This window comes from Athene cunicularia (assembly GCF_003259725.1).
Source record: "Athene cunicularia isolate RWA chromosome 7 unlocalized genomic scaffold, athCun1 chr7_part1, whole genome shotgun sequence".
NCBI lineage: Eukaryota > Metazoa > Chordata > Aves > Strigiformes > Strigidae > Athene > Athene cunicularia.
Genome location: NW_020799107.1, coordinates 5,695,883 through 5,716,601, shown reverse-complemented (window position 1 = coordinate 5,716,601; position 20,719 = coordinate 5,695,883). Strand labels below are relative to the sequence as shown.

Genomic DNA, 20,719 nt, shown 5'->3' with positions numbered 1-20,719 from the left:
CTTCCTTCCACTTCCATAACCTCTGCTATGACCTTGTGCTTGTCCTTTTGGGGGGTCTGTGTTTCCCTCAGCAGCCTCCAAGCTGTGGTTTACTGATAACTTAATACTTTCTGAACACAGTGTGGTGACACATACATCCTTGATCTACAGCGACTAATATTTCAGTTTTCAAAAGCAATGATGCAGTAGAAGACAGACATAAATAGAGACATGTGCTCTCATAACAGCTTGCTACCAACATCTACCACTCATGGTAATGTCAGTGGTATGTTATCAAAGTTAATTTACAACGTCTTTTATTTGCACAGTCAAAAATGAAAGCGTAAGTCAAATTATGGTATTGATTCATTTTGCCTTGCAAGATGCAGTCTTCATATTTAATAATTTTTTTCTTTAATCTTGTGTTTTTCTCAGAGGAGTCTGTGTGAATAGTATTAAAAGTTGGGTTAAGGATAACAGATTTTGTCTGTGCCAGTTAGCTGTGGCTGTGAGATATGTTTTGAAATTTGCAAAGGCCCATTCTTGTCTCAATTTTCATTGGTCAAATTTTATATATTCTTTGAAGAAGCTTGTCATGGTCCTGTGATAGTGTCTGGCAAGGACCAGATCCTGCTGATGAGAAGCAATTTGTGAACGGAGGCTTTGAACGGCTCAGTGATCCAATATAAAACTGGTATGAGAAAGTGATTGTGATTTAGCTCTGACATAAAGAATTAAAATAAAGAGCTCACTTTGAGGGAATTCATGTATCTCCTTCAGCCCATCAGAGTTATTAGAGTATTCTTCAAGGATTATAGAAAATATCCTTTAGAGAACCTGACTGTAATTATTAATTCCTTATTTTAAGTCATTGTGCACATGGAGGAGACTGGTGAGATTTGAGATTTGGTATGTTCATTTTAGTCTCCATGGCCATCTTTCCTAAAATGTCAGTGACCAAAGGGGCTGAAAACATAGACCAAAAATTTCTGCTTGCAATTTTTAATGTGCTTGTACAAAGGGTATTGCGTCCTCCTTAGTAAAGGAGGAATAATCAGGGTAGCAGCACGATCCAACAGAGAACTTCAGTGCTGAAGACCCACTGAACCGAGGTGGGTGACCGAGATGGAAACCAGGTGGGTCACAGTAGACACCAGCAGGTGTTAGAGGGTAGTGGAGTGAAGAGTGGTTGGATGAAGTCTCAAAGATCTCAGAGCTGCCAAGTATGTTATTCATGCAGAAAACAGCAAAGCAGTCTCCAAAATGATGAAATCTTTTAACAGCTGAGCCGTCCAGTGCTTGTGTGTTGATGGAGCCATCCATTTTGTGGCCTTATCTTCCACTAGAAAGTCATTCTAAAGGGAAATCCAATATTCCCTGTCCAAAGAGCTGTAGAGGTGACCTTTCTCTGAAAGGAGTTCTTGGTGAGGAAGCCATTGCTCCTGTGAAAAGATTTATGGAAGATGAATGTGGCTCAGAGGGGGGATTTTTCCAGTAGCTTAAAGCTTTCCAGATAGAGTTTAGAAGGGATGTTGTGGAACTCTCATTATTTATGCATGGGAAATTGTAACTAGCCAGAGAATAAAACAGTCATCAACATTTAGCACTCAGTGAGTGAAAATATCAGGAGGTAGAATATTTTGGTTGTAGCAGAACTGTCAAATTCTGTACTCAGAAAGAGTATTCTGGATGCTTACACTTCACTGCTGGAGTGAAGGGAAGGTGGCAGATAATGCTGTGGGACCAGGGACCGGCACCAAATGTCTGCACCAGTGTGTGCTGTGTTGCCCCTCCAGGGCAGCAATGTGGAGCTGTGGCTTCTGAGGGCAGCCTCATGCTTACAGCCGCCTGCATCTTCCCAGAAGTGTGGGGTCAAGCCCTTTTCTCTACAGCATTGCCCTTTTCTCTAGCAGTGTTAGGAATAACCATTTCTTGACAGAATTTAAAACATTGCATATGGGTTTTTGAATTAGAATCCTGAATGTTGCAGGAGTGGGTGTAAAGGTAAAGTGATCCTTAAAGAAGTGGCATATACCAATCTTCTCTTTAATCTTTGTGACTGAAGAAGCCTCCTTAAGTGTTGCTGAAAATTTCCATGCTGAATTTAAAACCTCTGCTCTTCCTGAGCTCAGCAGGAGTTTCTCCATTGACTTCAAGAAAAGTAGAATTAGGCCTAGAGTCATTAAAATAAATACCTTTAAATTAGACTGTAGCATATGTAACCACTTCCCAGATGTACAAGTGTGTCAACTTTATGTTCTTTTCATTACCTGATAAAATTAATTTGATAGGTGAGATGCTAATTCTGTATTTGTATGCTGTTTTCTTTTGTCTTGACCTTAATATTTATGGAGTATTCAGCTGATTTTTGCTGAAGCTAACAAAAAATATCCTACAGCTTGCAATAATTTCAGGCTGTTGTTATACACGTGGTTAGTAGCTATCACAGTGGAATATTCGGTATGCAACACTCACCAATTCTGCAGGCTTAAAACAATGTTTTTGCATGCTGGCAACTCTGTGGCCCTTTAGTCAACTTTAGAAAACACTGTTATCTTCAAACAAAAGCAACAAAATCTTAATTTATGCTCCATAACCTGTTATTTGTCAAAGTCCTGGAGCCTTGTTCTCCTGTAAGCCATAATGCTATCTGAATCCCGCAGCAGGGGATACTGGAAAGGAGCAGAAGATGCACAGGCACCAGAATAATGTCAAATGAAACGTGAGGCTTACTGTGCTGGGAAGGGCATTAATCATCACGTAATGAAGTACGTGTTTGTTTCTGGCAGATAATTTCTGAAGGAAAAGAATTAAAAAGAATAGAAAGCTAAGAAAGATTTATTTCTCCTTCTATTGCTCCAGAGTATAATTTTTGCAGTCACCTATTCAAGACTAATTTGTAAGATCTTTATCAAAGATAACTAGCTTTCATGTGTATTACAGGTGCAAGTGTGCAAAGTGTTTAATGTTCTGATTTTCTTCATGATTTTGAAAACAATAATGTTTTCTTTTGGTTTTGTTTTCATTTTAAGTTCAAGTTCAATTTATTTTTTCACTGTGAATTTAGATAGGAAAACTCGAGATACTTTACAAGCAAGATACTTCATATACAAGTAGTCTCAAAAACTAATTATATTTTATGATAAAATAATTTCAGGTTTTATATTATAAAAGTAGAAAAGACCAATGTAAATTTTCAATTGCATAGCATAATACGTGTATTTATATTTTTACGATCTGCATGTAAAAGCCACTTCAACAGTTGTTTTTGCAGACTACGCAACAAACTGCACTACTGCACATTGCTCAAGTGTGCTTATGTGCAAGTTACAGTTGTTGGTGAACATTTGCATTACATCAATTAATTTAAAGTTAATAAACTTCTCCTGAATCATGAAGAATCTCATCGTCTCATCACCTGCCTTCCTTCAGGCCCATGATGGGCAGATAAAACAATCCCAACCTTCCCTTCCTCTTAATTAATCTCCATTTTCTCCCCAGCCTGGGATGATGCTTACGACAGTGCTGGAAAAAGAGCAGTTTCACTTCAGCTGAATCTACCTATTCAGCAATCTTGTGAGCTCCAAGGACATGCTATTTTTAAATCCTGCATATATCTATATCTCTCTGCATTGGATTTCTTCTAATATTAAAAGACCATCAGGAGGGTTTGGCTGCAATTTATGGTAGAAATAGGAGAGGAAAAGGATTATTCACAATCTGCATGCTCCTTGTCATCTGGATGGCTTACTGTCTGATCATATTAAATATGGTTCTGTTCCAAACTTGTGGAGCTCTCAGTTTTTAAGAAATGGTTTAGATTCTGCAGTTTAAAGTGAGATGCATACAGCTACAAGCAGGGGCAGTTAGCAGCATCTTATAACTTGCAACAAACCAGATGTTTTTTATAAACCAGCAATAGATCAATGTTATTTATTAAAAGCAAAACCAAAGTGAGTGGTGAGTGTAGTCCATACAGTGATAAAGTGAGGAGATGAGATAACTCACTGCATAAGACAGAAATTGTAAAAATGGTGGTTAAAAGGAGTTGCTGGCTTCCTGCTCACCAACACGAGATCACTTAGATGGGGCTTTTTTCAGCTGTGTCTTATATTTCTTCATGGCTGGAGATTCCACAGCACCTCTTGGTAATGTGTTCCAGTGCCACAACACCCTAGCAGGAAGTTTTCCCTGCTACTAGCAAGAAGTGATTCCCATGTGCCGTGCAACATCCCATCAAGTGGTTGTAGACTGCTGTTAAAATTACCCCCTGTATCTCTTTTATTGAAGAAACATATTACAGCAATTAATTCCATACTGGGAGCATGGGAAAAAAAAATAATTCTATATTAATTTATTCTTTAGCCTACTTATTTGAGCAGTTGACTTACTAATTTCATTGAGAAATCTTGATATCTCTCCTTTCTGTGGAAATAACTTGCTTTATTTAACTTCTGCTAGGGAAGGCCTGTAGCAGTAACAGGGTAAGTTCTCCTTGTATTCTAGTATTTTTTTCTTGAAGCTTTAATATTTTCTATAACGTTTAAAAAGAGATATTTTTTAATAATATGAAAGATACAGTCTTGAAAAGTATGTAGAACTGCAGACCACAGTGTAAGTGAAAAAATGGTGTGTAAAGTGGAGGGGGTCTCTGGTTGCAGAACAGTAATATATATATAACCACACAAACCACCAGAGACAGAAGGGAAATATGTGTATTTTACATTGTAGTAGGCAATGTTTTCTGCTTTAAATGGCATGTTTCATTCTCCATTTAAATGTTTACAGGTGTTACAGGAACGCTGATCTATTTAGTTGATAGTTGATTAAGCTTAATCCTCTTTACAAAAGGATACTAATCTGGTTTGGTGTGACAAGTGTTTATCTGATAGAATCATAGAATCACAGAATGCTTTGGGTTAGAAGGGACCTTAAAGACCATCCAGTTCCACCCCCCTGCCATGGGCAGGGATACCTTCCACTAGCCCAGGTTGCTCACAGCCCCGTCCAACCTGGCCTGGAACACTGCCAGGGAGGGGGCAGCCACAGCTGCTCTGGGCAACCTGTGCCAGAGCCTCACCACCCTCACAGGGAAGAATTTCTTCCTTAGCTCTAATCTAAATCTGCCCTCTGTCAGGTTAAAACCATTACCCCTCATCCTATCCCTACCCTCCCTGACACAGAGTCCCTCCCCACCTTTCCTGTAGCCCCTTTCAGCACTGGGAGGCTGCTATAAGGTCTCCCCGGAGCCTTCTCTTCTCCAGGCTGAACACCCCCAACTCTCTCAGCCTGTCCTCACAGGGGAGGTGCTCCAGCCCCTGAGCATCTGTATGGCCTCCTCTGGAGCTGCTCCAGCAAGTCCATGTACTTCTGATCTTAGAGACCTGAGAGCTGGACACAGCACTGCAGATGGGGTCTCATGAGAGTGGAGTAGCGGGGGAGAACCCCCTCCCTCGCCCTGCTGGCCACACTACTCTTTGTGCAGCCCAGCACACGGTTGGCTTTCTGGGCTGTGAGCGCACATTGCTGGCTCATGGGCAGTTTTCAGTACCCCCAAGTCCTTCTCCTCAGAGCTGCTCTCTGCCCACTCATGGCCCAGCCTGTATTTGTGCTTGCGATTGCCCTGACCCACGCTCAGGACCTTGCACTTGGCCTTGTAGATCTTCATGAGGTTTGCCTGGGCCCACCTCTCCAGCCTGTCCAGGTCCCTCTGGATGGCACATGCCTTCCCTCCAGTGCACCACACAGCTCAGTGTCATTGGAGAACTTGCTGAGGGTGCACTCGATCCCATTGCCCGTGTCACCAACAAAGTTGTTAAACAGTGCTGGTCCCAACACCAACCCCTGAGGAACAGCATTCGTCACTGCTCTCTTCTTGGACAGGACATCGAGCTGTTGACTGCAGCTCTTTCAACCATTCATCGTGCAACCATTCATCCAGTTCCTGGGTGATGATGTAATATATGTTATCGCTCTGTTTTTCTTACCATAATTCATATAAAGAAACAATAAACTATCTTAGTTATCAGGGAGTATATTGACAGCAGTCATGTGGTATTCAGAGAAGGGAGAATAGCATCTAGAATAATCACTGGGAGCTAAGAAATACTCATATTTAATCCCTGTATTAAGCAGTAATCAGATTTTTTTTTTAACAACAAACTGAATACAAACCAAAAAAACCCTTAATTAACAAAAATATGGTTTTTATGATATACATATTCTGAGGGAACAAATATTTGTTTTAAATAAATCTAAATACCACTTTTGTGCCACCTCCATGATAGCACTGAACTACCAATTCGTGTTCCCCATGTTTAGGTAATTGGCAAATTTTGCAGGGCAGGAGGAAGCTGCAATGGACTTCTAGCTCCTTTCAGGATGCAAATGGAGTTACAGACAGCACAGGAACTGGGGAAGCTCATGCTGGACTTAGGATGCCCATGCAGGACTGGATATCCCATGTCTTCGTGGTCTCAGCCTGATGCTGTGAGGGTGGAGTACATGCAGACTTGTACGTTGCTGTCCCAGTCTGGCTGGTTGTTCACCAAAACCAGCACTGATCACTGTGGCTGCAGCATTACAGTCTCCTCATCCTTCGTCTTCTGACGTGGGCAAGTGAGCATTTTAACTCTTTATCTGCATTTAGCTTCGCCTCCCTTTTCCATTTCAAAGTCCTTGTGCCAGTTAAGCAGCTGCATTTTCTATGTGCATGCAGTATATAGAGTATGTCCGTTCTCTTAATGTAATGTAAAGCTATAGGAATGAATTACGTGCTCAACTCTTTCCCTTATCACTCGTCTGCTTTCTCAAAGCTTCCCACGTTAGCCGTGACTCTGCTATATCTGACCTTTCAGACACAACTAACCTGAAAAAGAGCTACAACAGAAATTTCAAGGTGTAACACAAATACGTAGTATTTTAGTACTCAGTATATGAAGGGCCGTAGCAACCTGCTTATGCTATTTAGGCCTCAGCTTTCAGTATTTCATAGTTAGGGGGCAATAAAGGGAACTTGTATTTTGATGAGTTATTTTGAAAAGCTAACAAACGCATAAATTCATGATTCAGTGACTACTGGGAATACGGTCATTTTTCCTGGTAAAATAAAGGCAATTAAGCAGCCAAATTTGATGTCATGCCAGTTAAGTTCTGTAATTTTATACTTCGATTGATCAGAAAATGAATTTATGATCTACGTATTTTCAGCATTGTAAAAGACCACGTAATTTAATTGTTAATCTAAGGTCAAAAGCAAATTAGCATAATAATATCTGAACTGCACTGCCCTGAAATCCCCTAATAGGCATCTTTCTGATTCCTGCTATTATGAAAACTGTTCCCATTGGTTCTTGACCCTATTAATGTTGTTCCCAGACTAGGGAGATAAGCTTTGCATGGGTAGTTTATGAGAGCCTCCCTGAATAAGCAGTCCTTAGATGATGCCTTTGTGCTGGGAGGGAAGGATGGTTTTTGTGTGAGATATTAATGCTACAGAGAGAGCCTGTATCAATCCTGAGGCTTGTTATGATTTCCCCTTTGGTTTCATAAACTTTGTTAAAAGTTTCATTGCTTTTCTTGAGAGTCAGTTCTGATAACATTAAGTTATGTTTCAAGGCGTAACATTATTTGAGGCTGTGTTTTTGTTTGGGTTTTTTTTTTCCCTCTTATTTTATCACCTGATATCGTAGTGTTCAGGCACATTGGGTTTCACTGTTCAGCCTTTATGTGCTTCTGCTCCTGGTTCTAGTTATTAATTAATGTCTTCTCTATGTTTTGAAGACCTATTATTTTGAAGTGCTATTGTTAAAAGTGCTTAAATCTTGAGTTAAAAAAAAAAAAAAAAACCCACAAAACATTCACTTTGCAAGGTGATGGAAGGCTTGTAATAGTGATGTAAGAAGTGTCATAATGTGTCTTTGCTTTAGAGAGGCTTTGATCCATGGAGGTCTTCAGACACCTGGCTCAGGCAGTAGGATCTGGGCTTGTGGTTCCTATATTATAAAATGCAGGGGAGAATTAGCATGAGCTTTCTGACCAGCAGTATGCTGAAATTAACTGCCTGATGTGGTAAATGGGAAAATGAAGACAAAGGTGAAGTAACCAGAAATGGAGTCCCATTGGAAGTCCACTTAGGATTTCTTTGCTTTTTTTGATGGGTGTTTTCCATGGCAAGCCTGGGGACACCTGAGCTGTATGCCTCTGAGCAAAATGCAGCCACACCTGAGTTTGGACCTTATGTGGTCTAGTGATGTATAGTTTAATCCAGACATAGGTATGTAGGAGCTGGTAAAGTCTTCCTTTTCATGTGGACTTGCATATCTCAGCTCAGCATGATACAGTGCGTGTGCAGTCACATTCCTGGTTGAGTTTGTTAGAAATAGGTGGAGTATTTCTGCTTCAAGCCCAGTGTTACAGTTAGATTTGTTAAAATAACCCAGCTTCTGTCTGAGTGAAAGCAACCCCGTTGCAGGATCCCATTGGAAGGCTGGAGGGTCAGGGTCAGGCTTCCCATTGCTCAGGGCTGGGGGAAGTCATCTGCAACACAGTGGTGGTTCCTGCTGCCTGTGGGAAGTGGCAGTACAATGTATCTGTATAACCATGAAGGCATTTAGTTCTATTGGAGAAATTTAATTTAATTATTCATTGTGAAGTATTTGTTGAACTCTGCTTGCTAGGACCTACACATTTTGAGGTGGTTCATAAGCAGAGCAAAATACAGGAGGGAATCATATTTAAATACTGTGTGACTGCCTGCTAATTATTTGCTTACTGATCCATGGAAGCAAAAAACCATAAGAGGCATTAAACTAACGATTGAAGTTAGCATTGGTGAAGAGCTCTGCCATGTGGAAAGACATAAAAATGTTAAGAGAAAGATGCTTCTTAGGAGTAAGGCACACTTGTGTTTTTATTACTGCCATTTACTTTGAACAAGTTTTGTAGGGGCCTCGTGATACTCAGAATGCATGGACTAATAGCATTTTACTTATAATTGGGTATTATCTTTTTTTCATTTTCATAATACAACCAAAACCAACAAAATACAAATACAAGGCTGTATAAATGCAGTGCTAGCAGTCACTAGCATGAGTGCAGTAAGGGAATGCAGGTGATGATAGTTTATCAGATGGCTAAATAAAGACAAATAGAAAATAACTACAGTATAAAAAAATGTGACACACATTTTCTCACTTAGGTGACCTTTTATGTACAGAAAATAGTATTTTTTGAAAACTGCCCAATCAGGCCTCAAACCAGCTCGTGCGTGTTTTGTGGTTTACAGCTGAGAAAAGTTCCACTTATACGTATATATTTGCTGAATAATGTCCTCAGGAGTTATTGAGGTATAATCCTTAATAGATTGTTTAAGGTCTCCATAAAAAAGGTTGAGATATCAGTGGTAAGAAAAAAACCTGCCACATTGTATAGGTCATACTCTGCTAAGACGAATTTTCTGTAGAGGAAAGGTATATTTGACAGGAGGTCTGACAGAAGGGGAGCTCTGGAATGAGTAGTTTTTCAGAAGAGAAGAGCAGACAGTCCGACACAAAGGCTGTGCACACAAAACTTCTGCCAAACTCCTTTGTCTTACACATTGACAACTACTTGTAAGCAATCAGGGAGAAAAATTCAATTACTTAAAAATTTCTGCACAGTTCTGTAGGAGAACTGTTTTGTGCTAAACAGATAATGACTGATCAGGCTGACAAGAGGCTCAGATTGGTAGAATGATGTTTGCTTGGCAATGATAGGCATGAAACGCATCTTCTGTGCCTCCAAGACCATGTAAAACTTCTTTTAACAGCATTGTCCCTATTCACTGTGAGTGAGATCCTACTCACACCCTGAAACGTGGAATCCTGTTAACTTTCAGCAGTAAGAGAAAAGGGGTCAAAATCTGGTCAGAATCAAATCACTAATTATAGTCATCCCAGTAATTACAGTAAAGTGCTGTTGCTGGAGGGTGATTATGGATTTGCATACACCTCAGCTTCTCCTTTTTAACCTTGTGAAAAAGCACCCTTTTGTCTCTCTTTCTTTCTCTTGCTTTGTCACATACTTCTTTCCTTATACATTGGAGAGGAAAAAAACCTGAAAATTATTGAGCTTTACAAAATGGAAAGAAATCCTGTCTTTAAATGCCAAGGGCTGGAGGATGGGGAGGGGAAGGAGCAAACTTCATTCCTTCTCTGTTATTCTGAATATTCAGAAGTCACCTACGAACTTAAATACTTCAGGTTGCATGAGTGGCTGGTGGGAAGCAGGGCCAGTATCATACTCTCTTTCGGAAAACATGAATGCACAGGGGTAAGAAACCTTCTAAAAAGATGTTTCACATTTCAAACCTTTTTCCTTGGAAAAAAGTTACTGTAGATCCAGTTTTGAGGGAATTTATAACCTTATACTGTATTAGCACAATAAAACAAATCTTGATAACTATCTATGACATATAAGATTTAGGGGAAGTGATTAACTTTCAGTTATTTTGCTGTATCTATTAAAGATGTCTTCAAAGGAATATCCAGTTATTGTAAAAATAATGCAAAAAATGAAAATAGAGAGTAGTGCTCATTTTTCTGCAATAATTTCTCTGCTTTCTCAGCGTGTTTCTACATATATGTTTCTTGGCATTAAATGGACTGCCAAGGTAGCATTAGCGTCACCCAAAATGGCAAAGACAAATTTCAGTGTGTAAGTGAATAATGTTATATGAGGGATATTTTTCTGTGAATAGGAAAAATAAATCAAAAAGGGGCAAAATAAAAAATTGAGAAGCAGGAGAGAAGGGCTTATAGAATTCTGCTAACTCTGTTACGTGTATCTCCAACATGTGCTTACCCACGATCAGAAAAGCTCTCAATACCCCTCGAACAATTTGAAGTTAGAATTACTGCTTTTATAAATCCACATGGCCCCTGTTCATGGCTGGCCTTTAGCCCTCAGACATTAAAAGGGTGGCAAGTTACTGGGTTCTTCTTAGAATCGTGAGATTACAGTCTCATAAGATGATGTCATCTAGAGTGTGAGCCATACTGGGGACACACTGAGCAACTGAGTTATACTCTATGGGGTTTGGGACTTACAGGAGTATTTTTTGCTGACGTGAAGGATTAGGAAAGTCTCTGTGTATTGTCCATCTGTGATATGAAGAAAAGAAAATTACCTTTTCTTGTGGAAAATCAGAGCTGTGCATTTTAATTTCCCCACAAAGAAACAGGCTGGAGATGAAATCAAATGAGATGCTGGGTCAAACCTTAGTGTCTGCTTAACTGCTGCATTAGACACCAGTGAGGGCAGGAAACAAGGTCCTTCAAAGGGAAGATCTTCCCATTTCAGAATGCAAGACTTCTCTAGCCATTACATCCCTTGCAGATCCCAGCTGAGACAGGACCCTTTAACATCTTTAGTAATGACCTGGGTAGCAGGACAGCACGCTCTCAGGAACTTTGCAGATGATACCGTGCCGATAACATGGCAGGGCAGGTCCAGAAGGCTGGAGAAAAGGGCTGACAGGGACATCCCGCGGTTATGTGGTGACAAATGCTATGTCCAACATCTCAGGCAGAAAAAAACATGAGATTTAATTCTGGCTGGGGGATTGACAGGCTACAGAGCAGCTTTGTGGAAAGATACCTGGGGTGGTCTCATTATTTTATATTACTAACTCAAAGAGCAATCAGGCTGTGGGGAAGGCCTTTTGGAAGAGAGTTATGAGCAAAATTCTGGATGAACATTCCTTCATCTGACTGAGGCTGGTCTACATTAATCACAAAAGCTACAGTAAAATTTTCTACGTTATCTCTAACCTAGCTAACCTGTGTCTAGTATGTCTGTGTATTTTGGTTATTCACTTGAAATGTAGAAATTTATTGAATGGGTCGCTTTGGTTAGTTTCCAAAATAATTTGTGCCATGAGGGCTTACCAGCAAGTAACTGTCATTATAAATGTTTGTCGTACCTGGGGTTTTTGTGTGCATTATATGACTATTTCTTTCAGAGACTGAAGGAACTGAAACAGAGGGAATTTGCTCGAAACGTAGCATCTAAGTCACGAAAAGATGAAAGGAAACAGGAAAAAGCTCTTCAACGTTTGCACAAGCTAGCTGAGCTAAGGAAAGAGACAACGTGGTAAGTGTATAGCTGCTGAAACATAAAAAATACTTTAAAATAAGCCCTTCACTGTTAGCTGGTGCTGTGGGACACAGGGCTGTTGGAGTCCCTTGGCTGGAGCCCCACACATGCATTTTTATGGCTTTTTGGAAGGAGTATGTGTACAGTAATTTAATTCACACTATGTGCAGAAATGAATGTTTAACTTTGCTTTTTCAGTGGAGCTAAAATGGCATGTATTTTTAGTTTAAAAAAAGATGTGTTTCATATATATTTCATAAAACCAGACACATTTGTTGAAAGCTGAGTGAACTAGGTCATGCATTTGCAGGCTGACACTACTTCATTGATGAGGTGAGGAATGCAGTCTGTCTTTCTAGGATGTAAAAGATCTCTGCGATTTAATTTTCAAACTGCTCGCCTGGGAAAGCATCCAGAAATCTAGTTTTAAATTTCAATAACTGGATTTTTTTATATTAAAAGGTAAGTGCTCCTTTTCCCCCTACTCAACTGAGTGTTTACCTCTCTCTGCAAAACTGACTCCTTGCTAGTCATACGTTCTAGTATTGCATCTAGGCATCCTGTTAAATCAATATTGAGCTTGCTAGTAGTGACTGCATTCTCTCTTAAGTATGACACAGTTATGACACTGACAAGCCACTGAAAATATAAGTACCAACTTTTCACAGTGGGATCTCAGGGGAAAAAGGCAAAAAAGTAGGTGCTCAAATGTAATTTTTTTTTTAAATTTTATTATTATTCAGTCTTCATTTCACCAGATGAATTAACTGAGAGGTCCAACCAAGTTGTAGCTCTTGTTCAGTAATAGTCTCTTTTTCCATAGTCTGGATGATGGGTGGCATGCTGAAACAGAGTCTGTCTAAGCAGGTGGATGGAACATGAATGTTGTGAGATCTGTTTGACATGAGCAACATGACACTTAATTTTAATTTTTTAATCTTTTTATGATAACTCATGTAGAGACTTTTTCTCCTCCATCAGTGTTTTAACCGTCCAAATTTAGTACTTGAGGATATTAGATATTATGTCCTCTAAACGTACTTCAAAATCTGAATTTAGCTTATTTCAGGAGAAAGAGGAACTTGCTGTTTCCCTTTATCCATGCTAGTGAAGTATAGATTTTTGCAGGGTTTTGTTGTTTCTGTTTTGTTTTTTTTCTTAAATCCTTCTTCTAGTTCCTGAAAGAGAATTTATCTCTGGGCTTTATTTTTTTATTTAAGAATTTCTGTTTACTACCACTTTGCATCCTTAGAGGTGTGATATATACTGACATACAGAATTTTTTTAACTGGTATTTTCTAAGTTGATTTTATTGAAGTCACCATTTTAGTCTGTTAAAGAAAGAATTTGTGTGGATTTTTTAATACATATTTTAATTTATGAAGAACTGGTCAAGGCAGGAATTCTCATGAGGAATTCCTTTCTCATAAAAACCTCTACCTTAATTTCTAGATCCAGTAGATTAAATTCATCATTCTTTATCTCATCACTTCTTGGGGTCTTAAATGACACTTGCAAGTTTTCCTAATGACCCATCATCCAGTATTGCTCTGCACTTTAACATAGAATAATTTGGTTAAAACAAACAAAAAAATTGGTTTAACATAGGTCTGTTGCTCCTAGTGCTGAGCAGCTCCTGTGGATCCTGGAAAATTGGCACCTTAAACAGGTTTTGCTCTTCTCTGTGCTTTCCTATTAAGTCAAATAGAACAGATGGGAAAAGGACATGAAAAGAAGAACTGAAGTAGACAGTGATAAATTTTTTTCTCAAGAGGGATGAATCACTTACTGCACTACTGTCAGATGAAATACTCTCCCCAGTATTATTTTTCCATGAAAGAAATTGCTGAGATTGCGACGGTTCGGTCTGTGAACAGAAATAGGATGGGAGCTGCTGGGTGATTGCCCGTGGGCAGAGCAGCAGTCACTAGGAAGATGAATAAGAGCGAAGCGGTCTATGAGACGCTCTCTGTTTTAATATATCTTGTAGTGTAAAGGAATGCAAAACCTCTGCTATTTGTAGTAATAGTGTTGTAACCATGATGGTCTACTGGGAGGAGAAGCAAGATTTCTAAGGAGATATACAGTCTCTTATTAGGTTAGCCAATCTGTCTGGGAAAAGTGAACTACCTTGTAGGAATATTAGCCTGTCATCTGATAACTTCGCATGAGGGAACTGAGGGGCACAGTATTTACTAGGGTTTTTTTAATACTAGTCAACTGATCATATAATAAACTATGACATATTTTCATATTCTAAATATGTGTATCTGCAGATTCTTCCTCTTTCCTTAAAAAAATCTCATAGATGCCAATGTAACAACATATTTCTGTCTGCAGTTCTCTGAAAAGTACTGACTGTGACTTTTGTTTTCCTTCCTAGTGCTCCTGGAAGCGGCCCGATGTTCAAATCCACTACAGTGACTGTGCGAGATCATTGCAATGATATCCCACAAAGTGCTGCCGTAGAGTCTGCCAACAAGCAGGATTTCAGCTGTACGTTGATGCGTGATGCACAGAGTGGCAAAGATGTTGCTTCTGTTATTTCTTCCACTCCTGGAAATGCATGTAGTAATAAAACTGATGCTAACAAATGTGGAGATCAGGTTCAAGGAGCTCAAGGACATAGAGTTGGGTTCTCTTTTGCTTTTCCTAAGAAAGCAGCAGTCAAACTGGAGTCTTCAGCTGCTGTTTTCTATGAATATGATGAAACATCTATGGAGCATGGATTTAGCAGAAGAAGTAGATTTGTTCCAGGAGCGTGTAACCTTCAGTCTCCTTCAGCGGCAGAAATAGTCCTGTGCCCTGAGGAGAAACATAACGGTTTTCACCCACTGGTGGAAAAATGCATAGACACAGCAGAAGCTCCTGAAGCTCAGGAGTCAAAAGAGTTGGCCAGTGAAGAAAACAGCGTGCTAGAGAGTCCTGTATTAACCCCTGCTGTGTCCCATTCAAAGCAACTGGTGTCCTCGAACATGGATGGCTATGGTATTGATGTAAGTGCAGCAGACTTACCCGACCAAACGCTGCCTGTGGTTGCAGACAGTGCTCAGGTCCTGCCCCTGGACTGCAGCAGTTACGAGCTGCGAGGAAACAGGGCTCTCATGCAGGCGGTTGTGGAGGATTGTTTATCTCTGCAGGATGTTGCGGAGGAAAATGATAAAGAGAGGAACAGTGATTCATCCACAACTGAAACTGAAATAAAAAAGCTGGGGGCAGATGTGTTACTTCCATCACCATCTGAAGGAGGTAGTAGTGGAGCCCCACAAAGCAAACCAGACGTGCGCAAGAGAGCTTGTGAACCCTTTGTTCCTGTTCTTAGCAAACATGGATCAAATATTCTTCAGTGGCCATCAGAAATGTTAATTTACACAAGTACAGACCCATCAATATCTTATAGCTGCAATCCTTTATATTTTGATTTCAAGTCATCAAGAGCATGTGACATCCAAGAAAATCCCAAGCATCAGCCAAACATACCTCATTTGCACCACAAAACTGAACACAACCATAGCTTAGTCTCGGATTTTACAAGTAAACCTACTTTAGAATGTGGTGATTATGAAACAGATATTAATAAAAATGTGTGCAACTATACAATACCACTTATAAGTGATGTTTCCCTCATCAGAAATTGTGATCTTGCAAAAAATCAAAATAAAGTGTCCTTGGATGAGTCATTCAGGATTAGAAAAATAGAAAAGTATCACATTGCTAAAAATCACTTACGACAAAACACTGTGATAGATGAGAAATATAACAAAGTCTGGATCAAAGAAAGCCATGAAAAATGGCTTCACAAAAGTAGAAAACGGAAAAGGAGAAGAAAATTATGTCATTGTCATCATCATCATTGTGGGGACACAATAGGAGCAGAAATGGAGATGTCCCCAGTGACTGAAAAAGAATTTAGTTCCAGAGATGAAAATAAGTATCAGCACCTCCAAAATAACCCAGAGAAGTGCAGACATGATGCAGGAAATATCTGGCTAGCTGCAGGTGAGATACAGCAATCTCATCAAAAACTGGGCATTGAAAATTGTCATAAGAGAATCATGTCTGTGTCAGATCACATACATGGGGACAGAGGCTGGTGTGGTGTTTGCAGTGCAAAAAATAACGGCCAACACCATGGCTGTAAACGACTGCACAGAAAGAGCAAAGCAAGCTCTCGGAGACAGGCAAAGCAGCTGGCTCTGAGTTCCAGGAGGCACAGCTTAAGGTACTCTAAAACATGTTGTTGCTGGAAGGTCAGGAGGTCAAGCTGTAGCCCAGAGCATAAATATTTAGGGCACTGCAATGAGAAGAGTCCAAGTCGAAACCAGTCCATAAAGAGAGGTTACAATGTTCTGATGGAGGAACCTGAAAAATCCCACCGCAAACGGCGACAGCATACGTATTCCTCTTCATCAGATGAAAGTTCATATGGACAGACATTATCAGCAGAGGAATATCTAAGGCAAGCTCATACTTTAGGTACACATCAGAAGGCAAAAGGGAAACACAGGAGAAGAAAAACTAGAGTCCATCATGTATTCCTTGACAGGAACGCAAGAAGTGAGACCTCCAGACCTTCCAAAGAAAATTCTGCAAATTCTTCATTAAATATTTTGGGGGACTTCTTGACTCAAGACAGTCTAGAGGAAACTAATGTGGATCCCAAAGCTGATCATGCAAAAGATCTGGATGAAACAATGCAGCTGGAGGAAAGCAAGTCATCTCTAGAAACTGATAGTTCATGCGTTCTGGAAAACAACAAACTGACGGTGTGTGCAGCGATGGAGAGCACTCCGAGTACATTTTCGGATGTCATCGCAGGTTCTGCTGCTTCTGTTCCAGAGCACAGTGCTCCAGCACCTGTCAGCACGCAGGATGTTCCGCAAGATGACAAGAAAAAAGAAAATGCTAATGGTCGTGAAAATCAAGCTCATTACAAAGTGCTCCTCCCCAACAGGCATTTGGAACAAGGTCCTCCTAAATCCTATGTTTGCCGTTATGAATTGGCCGAGCCTCTACCGCATGAGAAAGTAAATGAGGTGACCAGTGAATGGGTACAGTGTAATCCTGGCATATTTAGCAGCCCACCGCCCTTGCCATTCAAAGAAGCACATGTAAACAGTCATACCTTTTTAACTGAACAGTTAATAGCCCCCTTCACCCTGCCTGATCAGACATTGATGTTCCCTCCAGATAACCACGAAAAATTCAAAGATCTCTCATCCGAGCCGTATCAGCAGATCATGCCACAAAACATGCTGGCCAACAAAGTGAAGTTCACCTTCCCTGCCCCGGCAATCCAGCCTGCGAATTCCCCGCTGCAGCCCTTGCCCTTGCAGCCACCACTATGTTCTACCTCCGTTACCACCATCCATCACACCATCCTGCAGCAGCATGCTGCTGCTGCTGCCAGTACGTTGAAGGTTCTCCAGCCACACCAGCAGTTCCTCTCGCAGGTCCCGGCTCTTTCCAGAGCTCCTTTACCTCATCTACCGGTAGGACCGAGGCTTTGCCCGGGGGGCCACACAGCTTTCGTTGCCCCGCCGCATTTGCCGCTGCTGCCTCCCTCGGTCCTGCACCCGACCCAGCTGGCGTTTCCTCCACTGCCGCACACCGTCTTCCCATCCCTGCTGTCCCCGCACCCGGCTGTCATTCCCCTGCAGCCCCTCTTTTAGGACAGATTCTCGGGGAAGGGGGTAAGAGCCCTCAGCTGAACAGTCCTGCTGTTTCTGCAGACCCCTCGGCTTTGCAAAATGGTTCTGTGAAACAAACTGGTTAACGTTCCTCATTCCTTGGGAAGCATTTACTGTAAGTATAATGATGCAAACATTCATGTAAAATTCAGACCTATACTATAACTAAAGCACTGAATAGACTGATACTGATATGAACTCTATGTATAGAAGTGAAAATCATGTCTTAGAATATGTATAATGTATATAAAATATATTTATAGTTCTATAACTTATGTTGTAAAGTATTCACTTTTTGGTTTTTATCTTTGTGTATTTGCACCTATTTAATGTTTAGACAAAGCTGATGCACTATGTTTTGTACTATGTTCTCTGAAACTGTAAATCTAGTGACAAACTATCTCTTGCAATAAATTTTTGTTAACTACTTAAGTATATCAAATATCTTTCATTATAAGCCTCATGGATGTTGTTCTTCCATGTTCTTCTGCAGCTGAATGGCATCCTCTACCCCTGCTATGTTGGGATAATCAGGTTTTCTATACGTCAGTGATTTATCAGGGAGGCTGAGAGGCTAATAACTTGAGGGCAGCTGTCTTACCGAGCAAGAGAGAAAGGGTAATAGATCTGTTTGTGTTAGCGGTTTGATGTCACCGTGACAAATATTGCCTACTTGTAGTGTGTGCACAAACTGCTGACTGTTGGAGCTAATCCCTTTTATACTAGGCCACAAAAAGATCATGTAACAAAAATAACATCGATGATAGAAGGGGACAAAATGGAAAATATCAATGGCAGTTTGACTTAAAGGGAATATTGCTTATAGAGGAAAGGTAGGGCATAGGGAAGCTCTTGGTTCCACCAAGCATGCTTTCTCTGTTTGCACACAGCCCTCGGTGGGGGACAGATCTGTTGGGAGTGAGGTCTCTGCTGCCTCTGCAATATGTGAACATAGCAAGAATGCGTGAGCACGAAGGGGAGGTCAGGAAGAGCTTTGCATGAGGAACCCACCACGGTTTGATATAAATTCTTACCTCACTTACCCCCCCTCCTTTCTGCAGCATTTTGGTAAAGAAATAGAATAACATAGAATAGAGATTATTTAAAATAATAATATCCTGACATTATTTCTAACTGTATTTCAGAGACTTTTCCCTACCTCTGCAACCTTTTTTATTGTTGAACCTCACCCAGCATTAGCCAGTGAAATCTTCTCAAGGGCTTTAGTATGAGATACATCAGGCCCACACCTGCAGTGGTCCAGAAAAGAAACAGAAGTCATTCTGAGATAGAACCATCTCTTTCAGTTAAAATGAAGTGTTATCATGTAAGTGAAGCTACGGATTGCAGCATGACCATTAGTGATAGAAGTAAGCCCCCTGTAATAAAAGGTGCTAGCTCTCTGTGCTAGCTCTCCAATTAATTACTTCTTTTCACCTTTTTATATAGTATATTAAAATATATACAGTTAAACTGACAGGATAGTAATTTTGGAACATTATTAATATACATTGCATATTAATAGCTACAGACATTAACCATTTGAAAAGTAGTATTATATCCTAAAACATATATATCTGGATATTATTTTCTGCATCCATAGTATTAGAACTTTACCTATATCTATATTGCAAGTTTTAGTATATTACATCAAAACTATAGCAAATGACATCTTGCCACTCTGATTAGAGTGTCAGCTACTCAAGGGATGTGAGTTTTCCATGTCACGAAGTTACAAAGGGCTAAACTATGTTAGGAAGCAAAAAGTTGGTAAGTAAGAGCAGCTGAGGGGTCAAGTTCTGGAGAGCAGCTCAGATCCCCTGCCTGAGGCTGTGGCACGGAGCGGGATGTTGCTGAGCATCTATCTCTGTAATGCCATAAAGAAGGTATATTTCCTCTAGTTGCAATTTCAGGTGAATGCCCATTTCTGTTTATGTGGTACCTGAAAAATATAGAATATAAGTGACTTTATACTCCTCCTTTACATAATCTGTGTGTCTCCACTACCTCCTGTATTATGCAGGTGCCACACAGGCGCCAAGCACAGGAATCTCTACCTGCAGCTGGAAGGTGCATGCTAGCTGCTTCATCTCCTGCCTGAGCTGACTTGTGCTGGCTTTGCATTTTTGCCCTCCTCTGCAGTAGTCAGCACAGATGTTCCTCTGGGTTCTGATGTCCTATCGGAGACAAAATCCATCTAATTATATAGCAGTAAACTTGAAAAAAAAGAAACCGTGTAGGACAATTATGATTACACATTATCATATCCATACATTTCTATCTGGCAGGAGGTTAAAAGTCACCAATTTCAAATTTCAGTTGCAACGTTCATTGAAAAGTCCCATCTATTAACTTAAAAGTCCGCATTTTTTCAACAAAATGTTCCAACAGCTTTGAATTTTACTTTTTTCTTACAATTGAAATTAATTTTTTCCTATTTTAAGTTGTTAAACATTTTTAAGACATTGCACAATTATATATTATCTACTGTAACTGCTTTTCAATAGTGTATAAACTACTTACAATAAAAGACTAATAACCATCAATTGTAATAATTTTTTAATATGGTATTGCCTTTAGTGCTAGAACTGGTTGTATATGTGACTTCATATGTAAAAGCAAAACCAATATAAAAATAAATCACAATTTAGTTTAAAATTGAACACGCTAAATTAAATGACCTAATAAAATATTCTTTTTGGTTTCTGTTTTATTATTAAATATATAACTTTGAGTAAGCTATATAAGGAAAGGTTTTCTTTTTCATGTTTTATCTGGTATTTTAGATTAAATGTGTATTTTTATTCCGCAACTTGGTAGTCTAATTTATAAGTAAAAATTATTACAAATGCTAAATAATGACATTTTTATCATTCTAAATAATTTCCACCAAATTTGTTAAATCTAATTAATTT

At 39.8% G+C, this 20,719-nt stretch overlaps 1 protein-coding gene across 2 annotated transcripts in view; it reads left to right on the top strand.

The window, feature by feature from the left end:
• Window positions 1–20,476, top strand: part of ZNF804A (zinc finger protein 804A) — a 44,044-nt gene extending 23,568 nt beyond the window's left edge. The window contains exons 3-4 of one of the 2 annotated variants that reach the window (XM_026852943.1): window positions 11,981–12,111; window positions 14,498–20,476. In XM_026852943.1, coding sequence (XP_026708744.1) covers window positions 11,981–12,111; window positions 14,498–17,786 — 3,420 coding nt within the window. In that variant the 3' untranslated portion in view covers window positions 17,787–20,476. The remainder of the gene's footprint in view (window positions 1–11,980; window positions 12,112–14,497) is intronic. The other variant, XM_026852944.1, reaches the window with a different exon arrangement.
• Window positions 20,477–20,719: the final 243 nt, after the last annotated feature.